This window comes from Symphodus melops (genome assembly GCF_947650265.1).
Source record: "Symphodus melops genome assembly, chromosome: 2".
NCBI lineage: Eukaryota > Metazoa > Chordata > Actinopteri > Labriformes > Labridae > Symphodus > Symphodus melops.
The window spans coordinates 3,550,009-3,566,721 of NC_136692.1; the positions used below are offsets into that span (position 1 = coordinate 3,550,009).

Here is a 16,713-nt window from a genome sequence, read left to right on the forward strand (position 1 = left end):
ACCCTACATCCATCTGAGACTGGAGCACATATTTATCCCCATGCATCTCTCTCCCCCCTCTTCTTTTTTTTTTTTGTCATGCATGATGTCTCTGTCTCTCTCTTTTGGAATCTCCCCTTCTTACTCACTCACTCACACTCTCTCTCTCTCTCTCTCTCTCTCTCTCTCTCTCTCTCTCTCTCTCTCTCTCTCTCTCTCTCTCTCTCTCTCTCACTCTCTCTCTCTCTCTCTCTCTCTCTCACTCTCTCTCTCCACGTCTTTGTCTCTCTAGGTGCTGGCTGCGTTTGGACACCTACTTCATTTGGAGCTTTATAGGCCCGGCTACGCTCATCATTATGGTGAGAAACACAAACATGCATCCCTAAAAACACACACACACACACACACACACACACACACACACACACACACACACACACACACACACACACACCTTAGTAGCTTTTAGCTCGAGAAAACAAACAAAACAAAAGAACAACAGATCTCCAATCATATGCCAGCCAGATGTACGGAGGCTTTGGGCGGCCCCGGTTCAAATCCAACCTGTGGCTCCTTAATCGGATGTCACTCCCCACTCTCTCTCTCTGTCTCTCTCTCTCTCTCTCTCTCTCTCTCTCTCTCTCTGATATTCCTGACTCGATCCACTGTTGTGTCTAAATAAAGGCATGAAAAAGCCCCAAAATTATTTATTGGTATTAAACATCAAGAAACTGCAGATTCTGATAGATGGACGGATAGAGAGATTCTTTAAAGCATCCAGTAGCAGCTTTCAAGACACATGACATGAACACATGTTACACATTAAAAAAAAATAATCTTCATGTGTTCATCCACACAAAAGTCCAAATAAAACCCTACAAAGATCGAAATAAAGAAAAGGATCAAACCCTGTGCAAAAAAAACAAAAAAAAACTGTTCAACGTAAAGAAGACCAGCAGCCTCGACATGGTGAGGTACATCAGCGTCTGTGTGGAGTGACTTCAATGAGTCTTTGTCTAAACACACAAAGCTGTCTCTTTGACACGGCTGTCGAATACATTTAGTTCTGCATTTTTGATGCTGCGGTTTTGAAGCAGGCGTCGATATCGTTTGACTCGTTCAATGAAAGTTTTTGCTGTTGAGACAAACTCGTGCTGAAACCTGCGGTTACAGAAAGGTGTCTGGTGATCTGCTTCGAGATTGCAAAAAAAAAAGCTAGAAAACCTGGGAAGGTCGCAGAGGACAAAAGGACAGATAATGATAAAAAGGCGACTCAGCTGTGAAGCTGTTTTGATGATCCAGACAGAGTAACCCCCCACAGCCTGGTTAACTTTGACTAATTACATCGTAAAAAAAAAAAAGGGAAGCACTGTCAGTGAACTCAGCCATTGTCGACGACTGATGTTCCACCAGTCAACACACTGTTTTGAAGAGCAGTCAAAGGCAGCATACCTTGAACGAGTAAACAGAGACAGAAATAGAGCTAGACGACTAGGCAGGCACTCAGACAGAAACCGGGAAAAAAAAAATAAACATATAAAAAGGCAGTGTTTGGGGAAAAAAAGAGATGTTCCCAATTAGGTGAATGTCGGCGTACACACTGAAGCTCTGTACTCATTTAGGAAATGTCAGGCAGGCTATCAGCGATCTAACCGAGGCTGTAAGTGGCAGCGGTGCAGGTGGGACTGCTCTGTTATGACTCTCAGTCCATTGGTAACATATACCGGCTCAGAGACCCGGCGCACCTGCCCAGACCGCCATTATCACACCACCCAGTCTGTGCATTAGCAGGCCAAGAGAAGAGACAGCATCAGTGAGAATTGGATTTCTTTTGTAGCAATGATCCTCACTGGATATAATGACTGCTGTATTTTCCCTCACGCTCAAGCATCTGTGTTTTTTTTTTTTTTTGAGCACATAAAGAGATGTTGATTGTGGGCTGGTAGTGTGTCCCCCCCCAAGCCAATTACCGCTGGAAGGAATAAAAACCCAATGATATGCATAGTTTATGCCTGAATTGTTGTGGTGACACTGTGCCTTTAATTAGGCTCATTGTTGCAGGATATCAACTTGTTTACTTGTGTTTTCCCTGTGTCGCTTCTTCTTCCAGCTGAACGTTATCTTCCTCGGCATCGCTCTCTATAAAATGTTCCATCACACAGCCATCCTCAAACCAGACTCTGGATGTCTGGACAACATCAAGTAAGTACATGTGTGCGTGCAGTCCTGCAGGCGCAGCCTGGTTTTGGGACGTGGGTGTGACTTTTGGTGCTTGGATTAAGTTATGGGAGTGATTCAGCCCATAGGGAAATGCATTTATTACCTTCTTGCACAGAGTTAAATCAGAAGATTGATAGCACTCTCATGTCTGTCCGGTCAATATGGCAGCTGAAGGCAGCAGGCTGTCACTTTAGCTTTGCATTAAGACAAGAACATCGAGTGTATATAAGAAGTGGATAAAGCCTCTGGTTCTATAAAGAGCTCGTGCTCAAGTGGGTTAGAGCTGAATTCTTTCTAATGCTTCTGTCGAGGACTCCACTGTTTGAAGGACAAAACAGAAATAAAGAATAAACTTCTCACTTGATTTATTACCTCGCTAACATCATGAAACAGGCTAAAGGTCTCCATTCCTTGTTGTCAGTGTTCTTTAAAAGGTTTCAGAAAAACCCAACATGGTTACCATCGAAATCAGAGCTACATAAAAGGAGGAGTCACAGTGGCTCCGCCCACTGCTTTTGTCTCAGTCTATTGACTGTAAATCAAGGCGATTTACAGCTGAAGGTTAACAAATGTTTCTCCCTCCAGCGCTTCATAAAAAGATCACATTTGGACCTCGACTGTAAATCGTGTTAGTTTGATTTCTCGGTATGTGGCAGAGCTTAAGAAGTCAGGGGCGAGTTCTGCATCACGCATGCCTTTCCTTCAAGTATCCACCTGAGACATGATGCAAAAGCCCCAGAAGACCCGACTACACGCATGTTGGAATGCTTCATTTTACAGCAGATATAAACATGTTTACAGCCGGATACAAAAACAGCTTTGCTCTAAATAGCTTGATCCTTTTATTCCGACTGTGCAGAGGGCTTATATAACTCGTGTGTTTTGATTATATTGAGGGTAGAGTTTTGCATCATTAGCGGCGCGGCTGATCTGACTGACAGGCAGCAGACTGTGTTAGCAGGAGGCTAATGTCCTGCCTCAGCTCCACCTCTGGTTTGAGAGCATTTTAAGCTAACTCTATGTTCAGCCAACAACCCTCTGCAAATCAAAAGAAACAAGACAAGATGTAGACTTTAAAAAAAAGAAAGAAAAAGATGACCTTTCACCACAACCTGGCTTTCTGCTTCCTGTCGTCACACTTCCTGAAGCTGGTAGCTTTAGCTTCACCTTCACCTCACAGAGCGGACAGCGGCATCCCTCTCTTCTTTTTTTACACTCTGCAAGGAAGTCAGCGACTATCTAATGTGTAACCATTTCACATTTCAACTCCCTCATCGAATTCATCCTGTTGTCTTACCATTATCTCTGTTATTATTATCACTGTTGGTGAGCGTCACTTAGCGGTGACTTCATTCCCCGTTCGGCACCCAGCGCTCTTTGCGCTAAGCTAACCAATCAGGATTGTGTTACGTGTCCTCGCAGTGCAGCTCGAGTCCAAAAGGCTCAGTCTAATTGGAACAATATGCAAAGACTCGGAGCTCATCGCCCGCCTGGAACTTATAATACGAAGCACAGAAGGGCTTACTCATTTGATTTATCTCACTGCCAGAGCATCTTTAACGACAGCAGCGAGTGTGAGTTGGACTCCACCAGGCAGAGATTTTAAGAAACAAAGACAAACCAGATGATCTTTGCTTTGGTGCAGTTTAGGAAAATTTTATGAAATAAAACCCATCCAATGAAATCTGAAAAATAATGAATGACTTCAAATTTGATGCTTTAAGATCTCCCCCCCTCCCCACACACACACACACCACCACCCTTTTTAATGTCTTTCCTGAGTACGCTGAAGGCTGAATAGATTTCAGTCTTGCTCACGTCATTAGTCATGTCTTATAGTGGTTCATTTACTTGTTAATCATCATCATGCCCTTTTCTTCTTCATTTTTCCCTCCTTTTGTTTTCTTTGTCTCTTTCACTCCCAGCCGTCATCATAAGTTGTCTTTGTTGTGGATTGGCTCTGGTAAGGCCACTCTCCAATCAGGAGGCTTTTTCCTAATTCTTGGGAGACATTTTTGATTGGCTTGCTTGTCGTCTGATTGGTCTGTAGACGCCGCCTAGACTCCGCCACCTTCTCCCTGAATTAACCATTAACCCGCCTTGTTCGCGTTGAATGACTTGTTGATGTGTGATTCGTGACCTTGTAGACTTTACGTGCGACTGAGATATTCTCATGGTGTGATGTGAATGAGGGCAAACAGAGCTGGGAGAAAAAGCCATGACTCAAGGGAGCGCTGCAGGAAGAGGTGAGATGAAGGGAGAGGAGGGGTGGGGTGTACCCTTTTATTGAAGAGGGTCGTCAGACGAGCTTTATTGGAGGTTCTGTCTCGCCTGAACGGTGCCACCGAGGGCAACATCGAATCAATCACCTCAGTCTCACTCACTTACTCCCCTCCTCTCTTCCTTCCTCCTGCCTCTCCTGATATCTCCCCCTCTGTGCTCTTTATCTCTACATCCTCCGTCTTTTCTTTTCTTTCTTACTTTTTTTTTTTTTTTTTTTTTTTGGTCTCCATTTGTCCCCCTTTGTATGAGAGGCGATCGCCGCCCCGGTCAGCCAATCAAATTAACAGGCGTCTTCGCGGACGTGGAAGACCTGAAAGTGTGACCTTTAGTGGGAAATGTCATTTATAATAGCTGTAATGTCTGTCCACTTACTGGCCAGCGAAGCCACCCGCATGGCTGCGTGCACACACACACACACACACACACACACACACACAGGGGACACATTACAATGCATACACATGCCTGGACACCATCAAATTCCTTGGACATTTGGCCTTTATGACTCACTCCTGCATCGGATTTATTTAAAACGGAGGCCCACAGCTCTCAAAACTTTTTACTTAATGAAAACTTTAGTTTCATTAACTTCTTACTTCCGCAGTTGTCCACTTTCGCCTGTGGGAAACCTCCTCTCCCCTCCGCTGTACGCTCGTGAGCAGACACATGTCGGAGTGTGAGACGGAGTTTGGATGTAACTTCAGAAAAGTCTCGTCTGCTTGACTTTCTCGCTATTAAAGGTCGACGTCAGCTAACTTATGACCCCCCCCCCCTCCCACTTTTTAAGATTAGATCTAAATGAGCAATCCACTTTCACTCTGTTCTCTCTCTCCCCCCCTCCCCTTTTTTCTGTAAGAGTATAATTCTTAAGGCAAAACCTCCCACTGTTTTCTCCATCTCACTCCCACAGCGCTGGGACTTGGAATGAACCCTCCCTAACCCCTTCCTCCCGCCTCGTGCTCCCACATGCAGCACGCTCGTCTCAATCGCTTTTTTTTGATGATGAAGGGAGACGTTATCCCTTTCCTCGCAATGAGACCCGTAAAATATAGCACATGTGTTGTGTTGTGAAGTTGTTGCTGCGTGCTCATTTATTGAACTCTCCCTCCGCAGGTCTTGGGTGATCGGTGCCATCGCCCTGCTTTGTCTCCTGGGACTGACCTGGGCGTTCGGGCTGATGTACATCAACGAGAGCACCGTCATCATGGCCTACCTCTTCACCATCTTCAACTCCCTGCAGGGCATGTTCATCTTCATCTTTCACTGCATCCTGCAGAAGAAGGTGAGGAAGACAAAAGGAGACAAAGCTGAGCAGAGACAGGGACAAGACAGTGTGACAGGCGGACAATAATTACAAACACACACACACACGCGCGAGCACTGATCAGCGGGGGCGCCAGAAACCTGTGCAGAGCTGTCACAGGTTTGATGGGTCAGTCAGTAACCCCTACCGGCTGCTCATTTCTCTCACTCTTCCTCGCCGTCTCTCTCGTTCGCAGCGTGTTTCGCCTGGTGGCAGCAGGTAACAAACCGAGCTGCCGGCCTCTGTTCAACAGCAGCGAGGGAAGGCTTTCATCAAACCTGAATCACCTCGGTGAAAACTTTGACAACATGAAGCTCTCCTTGTTTTAAATGTTGGACACATGCACAGGAAATCTATCGTGTTGATTTTTTTTTTCCTTTGGAATTAGTGGTGTCTTCTCGGGAGCGCTGACAGCGTGCGAGGCTTTAGTCCTCGGTGGAGCGACTGTGGGTTCGATTCTAAACTGTCTCTCTTCGGCTGTCCTCTCCAGTGAAGGCACACAGAAACTAGTGGTGTCTTCTGATGTTTACAGTCTAGTTAGCCGCTCATGACTGAAGCCAGCTGAGCGGCTCAAACGTAGTTCATGGGAACCAATGACTGAGGAGATGCCAAATTTGAGTCATGACACAACTGTCAAGAAATATAAGGTGTTGAAATGTTGGAACCAAAAATGATCTGCAGCGGAACATGTCTGAGGCTTCGTTCACGCTGCGACCTGAACCTGATGGTTTTGTTCTGGTCGTGACTCGTGTCAGGTGTTTCTATGACAGCATGAACAGCACCTGTAGGCTTCCATATATGGACGCCCACAGGACTCTGATACAAGCCACATTCATAAAGTAGAGCGATTAGACGCCGCACCCCAGATTCTTAGAAATCAGTCATGGAGAAGTCGACTGGAAGCGAGTTAAAAAGATGGCTTTATTACATTTTAATGGAGTCGTTGAATCTAAAGACATTTTATTGAGAAGGAGTTCAAACAGTTCATGTCGGGTGTGTGTGTGTGTGTGTGTGGGGGGGGGATCATCATGGAATTATTTTCTTCCTTAAATTCGATTTGGTCTCCACAAAGTCCTTTTAGCAAAATGAGTCTTGAATGAGGGGATCGTCTTTTATTCAAAGAAATCCTGTATTTATATTTCTTAAGAGGTGACTGTCCTCTAATGTCATCAATCACTCCCCCCCCCCCCCCCATAGAAGCAGCCCGTCTTGTTCTACAGTGGACCTCCTGTATGTACATATTTGTGTTTTGGTGTTTGTTTTGCATTAGGGATTGGAGGCATTCGGAGAGGTGATCGTGTATCACTTTGTACATTTGAATTACAAGCGGCTCCTCGGAGAAGCCTACACATCCTTGGATTTTATTTTTTTTATTTTTTTTTTACCGAGTCTCCCACACACTGTCAGTGCCTGGGAGTGCAGCAGAGGAGTCGGATCTGGGATGAAAATTCATCAAATGCTTAATACTCTTGTCTGGCAGCCGTCCCGCAGAGAGTTTTTAGTTTTAAGCGTGTGACCCGTAAACAAGTGGAGTGCTTATATGTGTGTGTGTGTGTGTGCTGTTCTACTGAAGGTATGTGTGAGGCCACGGGATCAGGTATCCTGAGAGATGTCCTCAGAACAGTGCTGAGGTTTTCTTTGGCTGCGGCCCAACGCGGTTTCTCCCAAGATGCATGAAGCAACTCTGCACACAGCTGTTCAAACAGAGCATGTGGCGGAACACGCCTGCCAGTCCAACAAGCTTGTTAAAAAGCAATTACAGGGCTATTTGTTCAAACTTGATTGGGATCTAAATGCAGATGTTCTGTGTGTACAAGTGCATCATATGTCTTCCCCTCCCTCCCTCGCAGGATTAGGTCCATGTCAGATGGATTTAACGGCAGAAATAACATTTAGGGTGTACGTTGATGGGGTTAATTCTTGCGGAGTTAATCTTTTCTTTTCTACATATTTATGGAGATGATGTTTGGACAGGGAGTTGAAGCAATAGGAGAACTTAGCAGGAACACTGAATCGACTTTAAGTCCTTCCAGTCTGTTTCTCTCTGGATGTGTCGTCTCACAAGTGTGCCGACATTTTTCTGCATATTCAAAGTGGATCGTCATTCCTCTGCCTTTACAGTGTCTCCTCTTTGCAGCGATCTGCCTGGAATCTATCGGACCAGTCAGAGGAGTGATCCAGCACCCTTAAAAAAAAAACACCTTTCTTGTATCCGTGATAATAAACAAAAACAGCAGGGCGCTAACAGAATTTGCGACGTCAGTAAAAGTCAGTTAAAATATCAGCGCTCTGGGTAACTCTCTCCTCTCGACGTCTTCAGGTACGCAAAGAGTACGGCAAATGTCTGCGCACTCACTGCTGCAGCGGCAAGAGCGTGGAGACGTCCATCTCCTCCTCCAGCAAGACCACCACCTCACGGATCCCGGGCCGCTACTCCACAGGCTCACAGGTGAGCTTACCTGCCTGCACACCCGGACGCTACAGCACAGCAGACTCTCAGGTGAGGCCGGAGCACGCCATGAGGGTTCTGGGTTATCTGTTTCTGACACTTTCCACTTCATTCACGCGTGAACACACGATGAAGTCAAATATTCTCTAAATATGCTGAAAGTGAGATAACCCAAGCCCTTGCACCATCACATTATGATGCTGACACACAGGTGGATGGAGTATGAATAGCATTGACGGCTGATTATTTCCCCCCACCTGTTCCTCTCCTGCTGGTTGCTTTTCATTCAAAAACCTCTCCTGCACTAATTTCCCTTCTTTTGCACATCATGCCTCGTTTATTACGTTTCTCACCTTTTTTTTTTTTTTTTTTTTTCTTCTCCTCTGTTGTCGTTACGTCTCTTCCTCCCCTGACTCGTCTCTTCACCTTCCTTTTCATTATTATTTAACCCCCCCACCCCTCTTCATATTTTCCTCCCTTCCTCCCTCTCTCCTCTGCTTCCTTTTTCTCCCGTGTATAGAGTCGAATCCGGCGGATGTGGAACGACACTGTGAGGAAACAGGAGTCTTCCTTCATCACTGGAGACATCAACAGCTCCGCCACACTCAACAGAGGTAACCACGGGATACCTACCATTTGTATCCTCATCACTGTCACCATATCAACTGTATGAATAGCAGGGGGCTCAGACAGCACACGCTGTCATTTAGCAACGTGGTAGGAGTCTAAACTTTGGGTAATGGGACAGTATTTTTGAAGGGAGGCAGATAAGCTAAATGAAGTGTTCATATCACTTTTTTTTTTTGCTGCTTCTTCAAAAGACGGCATTATTCGAGGGAGAGTTAGGCGCACACTCTTGTCTAAACTGAGACATCAACCAGTTTGCACCTCCACTTAAAATCTACAGGGCTAAATGGGACTTCCTTTTTTTTTTTTTTTTCAAAGCATCGTCATCTTTTCAAGCCCCCCGAAGGGAAAGTATGCACGCACGCCTTGAGCTTTAATATTGCTCTTTAACTTAACGCAGAGCTGCTTCAGATGAACGTTTCATTAGCTCGTGTGAAGAGGTGTCTCTCTTGAGTGGAGGGAGCTTCTCCTAAAACGTCGACATTTTTTCCCGTTTTTGAACATGAAATCTGTGTTTGGCGTGGATGAGGTGGAGTCACGTAGCGTTGAAATGAGTCGCAGGCACATTTGACAGTATTTCTACTGTAGTCGTCTGTCGCTGTCTCCCCCCCCCCCCCCCCCCCGGAGGAAGCCACTGTTAGAATAGATTCATGAGTGTGGCTGTATGAGGGCGAGGGTAATGAGGACATAGATGCCGCCCAAACGGCTGGACATTTTCATACACACACAGAGGAACGCTCACATGCATACACTGCACATTTGTTAGTCGGTAAGTCGAGGTGTGGCCCTCACTTCCTCCAGGCCACTAATAAGCTGTTAGCATGACAGATTGATGCTAAAGCAGACACGGTGTGTGTCAGCGTCTGAATTATCACACACTTAGTGAGGCAGGGCTTAAGACCCCCCCCCCCCCCCCACACACACACACACACACACACACACACACACACCTTCCTCACTCACACTTCAAACTGTGGTGCAGAGAGCTACTTAGCCAGTGGATTTGAAATGACTACATGCTGTGTCTCAGTCAATATGGAGATAGGGGGGGAATAAGTGGTGTTTTCTGATGAGAGACGGAGCGTGTAAAATAACCAGAGACGAAATAGAGCCATTTACTTTAAAGTACAATTCTAGACATAATGTGTTCGTTTAATCAGGAGGGCTTCAAATAGCACAAAACCCTGTTTCTTTTACACGCTTTGTAAAATGTGAACAAAATGCATTATGAGGAAAAGCAACCAAGCCTATAGCTAATCAAAAAAACAAAACACAAAGACAACAGGTGAAATATTGAAACTGATGTCACTGTCTTTGGACAATCATAGATTTGAATTTCAGGCCAGCAATAGGTCACAAAAAAAAAAAAAAAGGTGGGACGATGTCTTGTGCCATGTGGCTGCAGGAGCTTGTTGCTTCTGGTTGAGAGACGACCAACTCCAACTCCAACCCTAAACCCTAAATTATCATCACTGTAGCTGTAATAGTGAATTTATTTTTACCCACTGGAGATGTTGGCGGCGTATTGTGACGCATGAAATGCAACGAAGGAGACTTATTTATTTTTCTAACAATACTGCATTTAACAAAGTGAAATTGTTCACAAACAGATATAAATGTGTTGTAGAGAGTATTATAAAAGAGGAGCTACCTTTGTGCCAAGAACATCGCTCTCTGTATTCTGCACCTTTCTGCGTTCTCGCCGCTCTCCATTTTTCAAAAGCACCGCCAACATTCCTCCGAGTTTGAGCACGTTTCTGCTGGTGGAGCTCATTAGAAACATGCAAAAGGCTTTTTCAGGTCGGGTACAACCACTTCTATCTGGGGCCAAATGTAGAAGTCTGCAGATTGCTCATTGCTCAGCTGGTTATCAGGGAGCTGAACTTGTATTGTATTCACAGAGAGGTCGTAGTGTCTTTTCTCTCTCACCCACGTTTTAGAGCTTCCCTGTATGACACATGTACACACTGAGGAGTAGTGAGAGAGCTTGATTCAAAGCAGGATTCCACATGAGGCCGAGCTAAAGGAGCTGTCTTGGTCATTAGTCTTCCAGTTTTTTTTCTTGCAGTGTCTTTATGTGTCCATGATCCGTCTCCACCTGGGAGACGGACGCACTAAGAACTCTTCTTTTTTTGTTGGCCTCGCCGTCCATTAACTATCCTGTAGTCATGCTGCTCTGCTCAAGCGTATTGAACTGCAGCACAATGTTCTCCAGACTTTGCTCCTCTCTCTCTCTCTCTCTCTCTCTCTCTCTCTCTCTCTCTCTCTCGCCCCCCTCCCTCAGCCTGTATGCAGCGGCTGCAAGAATGACTCGTTAAGCTTTTTCTCTCTGCTTGCACCTCAAACTATGTTTGCCTGTTTGATTTACTTGTCCTCCTCTTCTCTCCCTCTTTCCTCCACACACTCACTCTCCATCTCTTCTACTTCCTCCTCGCTTACCTCCACTCTGCAACGTCTCCACGCTTCCTCCTTCCAACCTCTGTCTCTCCCTCTCCTCTTTTTTTTCCCTTGAGCGCTTCCCTCCTCTTCTTTTTTTTTTTTTTCTCTCTTCACTTGGCTGTTGCTCTCACTCTCTCTCCCTCCCTCCCTCCCTCGACTTTGCTGTTCGCTCTCTCTCTCTCTCTCTCTATCTGCCTGTACCAGGAGCCATGGCTAATCATCTTATAACTAATGCTCTCCTTCGTCCCCATGGTACTAACAATCCTTATAACACTCTCCTGGGGGATTCTGCAGTCTATAACAACCCGGCCGTGGGCATGTACAACACTCAAGGTGTGCCTGATGTTTCTAATATAATCATGAAAGTTTCTCGTCCTCGTGTTTATTTTTGCATGTTTGTTCCGTTTGAAAATGTTTGCCGCTGTGCTGCACTTTAGGCTGCATTTCTGATCTGGCCTTATTATGGCTCCCAAGTGAGGCGATCAATCACGCACTGCAATAATATTTTTCACAAAGGACACCCACTGGGCAGTTCTCAGTGCACATAAATGCAGAGAGGAAATTCTGTTGATGATTTATCGAAACAGGATAACAAGTTCACTTTTCTGATTTATTGCATGCCGGCTGTATGAGGCGCTGCGTGTTTTTTTTTATAAGCTGCTTGGGAGCCATGAAGGGTTTTTGTTGCACGCTTCAGTTCGTTGTGTTTCTTGTGTGTCCGATGCGTCGCTCGTGTTGCTTGTCTTAGTGCACGTCTGTATTTCTCTGTGTTTAACTGAAACAACGACATACAATAGCTGCCATTTGACGATGAATGATTTGATTTGAAGAAGTTTCTTTGTTCCACATATTTTTTCACGCCTATAAATTCCTATGAAAATGTTGATTTCGTAGCTTCTCTCGATGTATGAACTCACTTTTGTCTCTTTTCTCTCTCTCTCTCTCTTCTCCCTCACGCTGTCCAACAAGCACCTTACCGAGACACAAGTACGGGCTAAATTAATCCTCAACTACTTCAATAGCATCGACTTTCTTCTCTCTTTTCTTGCCTCCAAAAGCACTCTGTCTTATACTTACAGTCCAATCTCCATCCAAACAGTTGTTTTGTTTGGCTGTCAGCCATGCAAGAGCTCTCCCCCTCCCCCCCCCCCCCCCCCTCCACAAGTCATTAGTCAGTCCGTGAAATACAGTCCTCCGATTTGGTTTTTCACACATTTAAAGATTTATTTTCCTTTAAACACTCAAAATGTTCCTTCACTTTAAAAAGGCCTCTCCTGTCCTGAGGGCGCCGTATCATGTTTAAGTCATCACTGTTGAATCTCAATGATTTCACTTCTAATGGATCAAATTCGCAAATCGTTGAGATGCAGAAAGTTTTTTGTTTGTTCGGTTTTTTTTACCTCTTAAAGGACTTTGAAAGCAATAAGTCAAAGTGTCACTTTGTCACATTGATCTTACTTTGCAGTCAAACTCTCCACACTTGTCTTTGTGCTGCTGTAGTGCTGGCACTAATTGAGAGAAGAAAGTACTTGTGAGGTTGCTCTTAAATGAATTATGGACGCTCGGAGCAGTTTTGCTTCCAAGAAAAAAATATCACTGCTACTTTTTAATCCTCACTGCTCAGCACAGGCTATGATATCAAACTGTAATTAAAATCTCTCTTGTGAGAAATCCACTTAGTTTATTCGCAGAATCCTAATAATTCTAAATTTCTTTTTTATTATTTATTCCTCAGAGGGCATCCTGAACAACGCCAGAGACTCCAGCGTTATGGACACACTCCCTCTGAACGGTAACCATGCCAACAACTACAGCATGGCCAGCAGCGAGTACTTGAGCGACTGCGTCCAGATTCTGGACCGCAGCGGGGGCTACGGCACCCACGGCAACCACAAGGAGACGACGCTGGAGAAGAAGATCCTCAAGGAGCTGACCTCCAATTACATCCCGTCGTACCTCAACAACCACGAGAGAGCCACCACGGAGCGCAATCACAACCTGATGAACAAGCTGGTCAACAGCAGCATGGCCAACGGAGGTGATTCAAATGTTAGCAAACGTCGCTGTGTGAGCTCCGAACCAGCCGTCCACTACGGACACAAAATCTCAAACCAGGAGAGGGTCACTGGGGATTTTTCACTCATCATTTCAGAGGGACCGCTCCTGAAGTCTTTCTGATCTGGTAGTTCACATCAGCAAATTACAGCGGGGGGGGGGGGGGGTCTCCTGAGGTCAGACGTGACATCAAAAAAAAAGAAATTTTGATTTGATAATTTATTCTGAACGTGTAACATGAGACAAAGGTGAACATCAAAAAAAAAAAAATTTAGAATTCAGAAAAATAATAATTATGGATAATAAAGTATTATAAGTCACATGTCTTAAATCCCGCCCCCTCCCAACAAAAGAGCATCCTGGTGAACAGAAAACATAATGCTGCCGTTAAATCGTGTAGAAACTCCGGATCAGAACATTTGACTTGTTTTTAAGGAATTTGAAAAAAGTCAGATCTCAGTAAAAAGTCAAATGTCGGTGAAATTAAGAAGGTAAGAAGCGATGGCTGACTCAGCTGACCTGATTTCCTCGGGCAGATCGTTCCACGCTTCAGGAGCCCTCACAGAAAACGCTCCCCTGTGAATTGAAGCCACTTTTTGGTTCGGTATTTGGACGATGCAGATTTTAATTCTGGCACTTTCACTTCTACTTGTTATAATGAGCAGAAATGTTTTAACTTTCCTCCGCCTGCTGTTTCAGGGAGCATGGCAGGAGGCAGCAGCAGCAGCAGCAGCAGTGGAGTGAGCGGATGCGTCGGCAGCGGTAAAGAGGACAACGGTCCCATGGTGCTGGACAACCCCGCGGCGTTCCCACACGAGGAGAACCTGGGTTTGGAGATTATCAGAGAGGAGTCCAACGCCCCGCTCCTGCCTCCACGGCCTCCTCCACCGGACAGCCACCCCCCTCCACCGCCTCCACCCCACAGCTTCTCGCGGCCAAGGCGCATCCCCCAGGAGACGAGCGAGAGCTTCTTCCCCCTGCTGACCAACGATCACACCGACGAGCACACGCATTCGCCCAACCACAGAGACTCGCTGTACACCAGCATGCCCGTGCTGACGGACCTCCCGGACGGGCAGATGAACGGTTTAACAGACGGAGAGGAGGAAAGCTCGGGTGAGCTGCAACCGTGCAAGAGCGCCACCGCCCCCGAGCTGGACGACGTCTATTACAAGAGCATGCCAAACCTGGGCTCCAGGAATCACCTTCACGAGCTCCAGAGCTACTACCACATGGGCCGAGGCGGCAGCGATGGATACATGGTGTCCGGCAGCAAGGACGAATCCGATTCGTCGCCCGAGGAGCCGCCCATAGACCCTTCCCACCTGGTTACAAGTCTATAGAGCCAATCAAGAGACTTCTATCCCTCCCCCGGCCCACCTCTCACATCTCCAACTCTCCAATGAAAACATTCTGTGTTGCTGACTTGACCGTGTGAGCTGGCCCGACGCTGGATTGATGTGTTGTTTTGGACATTAACTATGATTCATGACAATAATGTAGAGATGTCGCAGGTCAAATGGGAGCAGGAACTGAATGTATTGTCATTAATGGTGCCGAGTGAACGGGCTCCGATCTGAGAGACACAGAACTCTGAACCTGAACGAGGAGAGGAGGAGGGAGGGATTCTGTAATTTAACGCCCACCTGTTACTTTAATTAGGAGTCTTGGATCGACAGAAGCCCTTCCAAGTTCCTCAGTATGGACCTCTAGCAGATCATAGCATATAGCCTCCACTACCACCGCCGCCGCCACCACCACAGGGAAGCTGCCCCCGGACCCCCGGTGAAGGAGCTGCTCGTTCGTCCGTCTGTCTGTCCGTCTCTCTCTCTCTCTGTCTCACTCTTAAAGACGTCTACAGGGACAACGTTTCCTTCTCTGCAAAGGTCCAGCCGGATATCAAACCCTGGTGGTCACGTCATAAACTGGCCTTTAAGAGGCCCCACCCCCACTACCTGCCAATCAAGTGGAGGATGTATGATATATGCCCTCACTCTACGGATCATCCCAAAAACAACTTTTTTTTAAAACGGGCAACCAAACTGTAATCATATCACGCTGATGTTCTGAATTCTCTATCTGGTCGTATCTGCTAAGAAAAAACGAAAAAAAAAAAACTGGAGTTGTGTGTGGGTTTGTGTGACATTCCTGCGAGTTGTAGTGACTGTGTTATTTCACTGAAAACAAAGACGGGAAGATCATATCACAACAGGCGGACTATATAAAAAAAACAAAAAAAACAACAACAAAAAAAACTGGGTTTTTCTTCTGCAAACGTTTTTTTGGTTCTCGAAGGACTCAGAGGAAATCACAAACAGTTTCTATGTATTGTACAGAATACAGAATACAGATACAGATGTTGCATATGACCAAGTCTTTACTTTGTCTTTTTCTTTTCTCTCTTTTGAGTTGCAAACCTTTCGTCTGTGGAACTGTTCCGACGTGTCACGACGCGCTGCGCTCACGTGTCGACCGCAGGACGAGCAAAGAACAATCTTTTCATGTCACTTCTTTTTTCGTACGTACAGAGACAGTAACGCACACTCCTTCATTCATACGCATTTACCCCGCCGCACACTTCATCCTGCTCCTTTTATAGCAACGTCACTGGCACTTACATTTTGCAGATCAGTTGTTACTATATACTTTTACCACTGTGTAGATTTAAAAAAATAAAAGGGAAAGTAAAGTGGCAAAGTTGTGAACAAGACGGTATCTGAGGAAAGACTTCCACTCGGCGGGTCTCATCTCATGCATTCTTGATGAAGCATTTCTTTCCTTTAGGCACAACGCCGGTTTATCAAGCATATTCTCTCTATTGCCAAATATTCTACAAAATTGACATTACCTTGCTGTGCTGGTCCAGATCTTATTGTAAAGAGGGGGGGAAAAAAGTCGTAGAAGAATAAATATAATTCTAAAGTTTAAAAAAAAAGAAGAAGAAGAAGAGCGGGTTTCACTCGTGAGATTCCCCGAGTGCACCGTGTAAAGATGTGAGAACTCTGCACACATCAGCACTGTCCAATGTGGAAAGCCAATGTTTACTTATTTAGGAGAACAATTTTTTTATAAGTGTATGAAGTGTAGCTTGCACATGTATCCCATAAACCCTCCTCCTCTTCCTCCTTCCCCCCCCCCCCCTCCTCCTCCTCCTCCTCCTCCTCCTCCTCCTCCATGCCCCCCAGAGAGAAATTATTTATTTATCTGTTTATTGGTTTTAAAAACAGCGAAACAAGCTGAGAGGAAAGAAGGCCGACTGTGGGCAGGAGGACATCAGGTGGCACTGGGTTTGTTTTCTGGTTCCTTTTTTTAAATTATTATGATCATGATTATTCTTACGATATTATTGATGATTATT

The 16,713-nt window shown here is 45.6% G+C and overlaps 1 protein-coding gene across 8 annotated transcripts in view; it reads left to right on the forward strand.

The window, feature by feature from the left end:
- The window catches only part of adgrl3.1 (adhesion G protein-coupled receptor L3.1), a 133,630-nt gene extending 117,390 nt beyond the window's left edge, over positions 1-16,240 (forward strand). Inside the window, exons 18-26 of one of the 8 annotated variants that reach the window (XM_079337861.1) lie at positions 272-338; positions 2,090-2,181; positions 5,596-5,764; positions 8,106-8,285; positions 8,755-8,848; positions 11,505-11,633; positions 12,270-12,287; positions 13,036-13,338; positions 14,055-16,240. In XM_079337861.1, the coding sequence (XP_079193987.1) occupies positions 272-338; positions 2,090-2,181; positions 5,596-5,764; positions 8,106-8,285; positions 8,755-8,848; positions 11,505-11,633; positions 12,270-12,287; positions 13,036-13,338; positions 14,055-14,698 (1,696 nt within the window). In that variant the 3' untranslated portion in view covers positions 14,699-16,240. The remainder of the gene's footprint in view (positions 1-271; positions 339-2,089; positions 2,182-5,595; positions 5,765-8,105; positions 8,286-8,754; positions 8,849-11,504; positions 11,634-12,269; positions 12,288-13,035; positions 13,339-14,054) is intronic. The other 7 variants (XM_079337863.1, XM_079337862.1, XM_079337865.1 and 4 more) reach the window with 7 other exon arrangements.
- Positions 16,241-16,713: the final 473 nt, after the last annotated feature.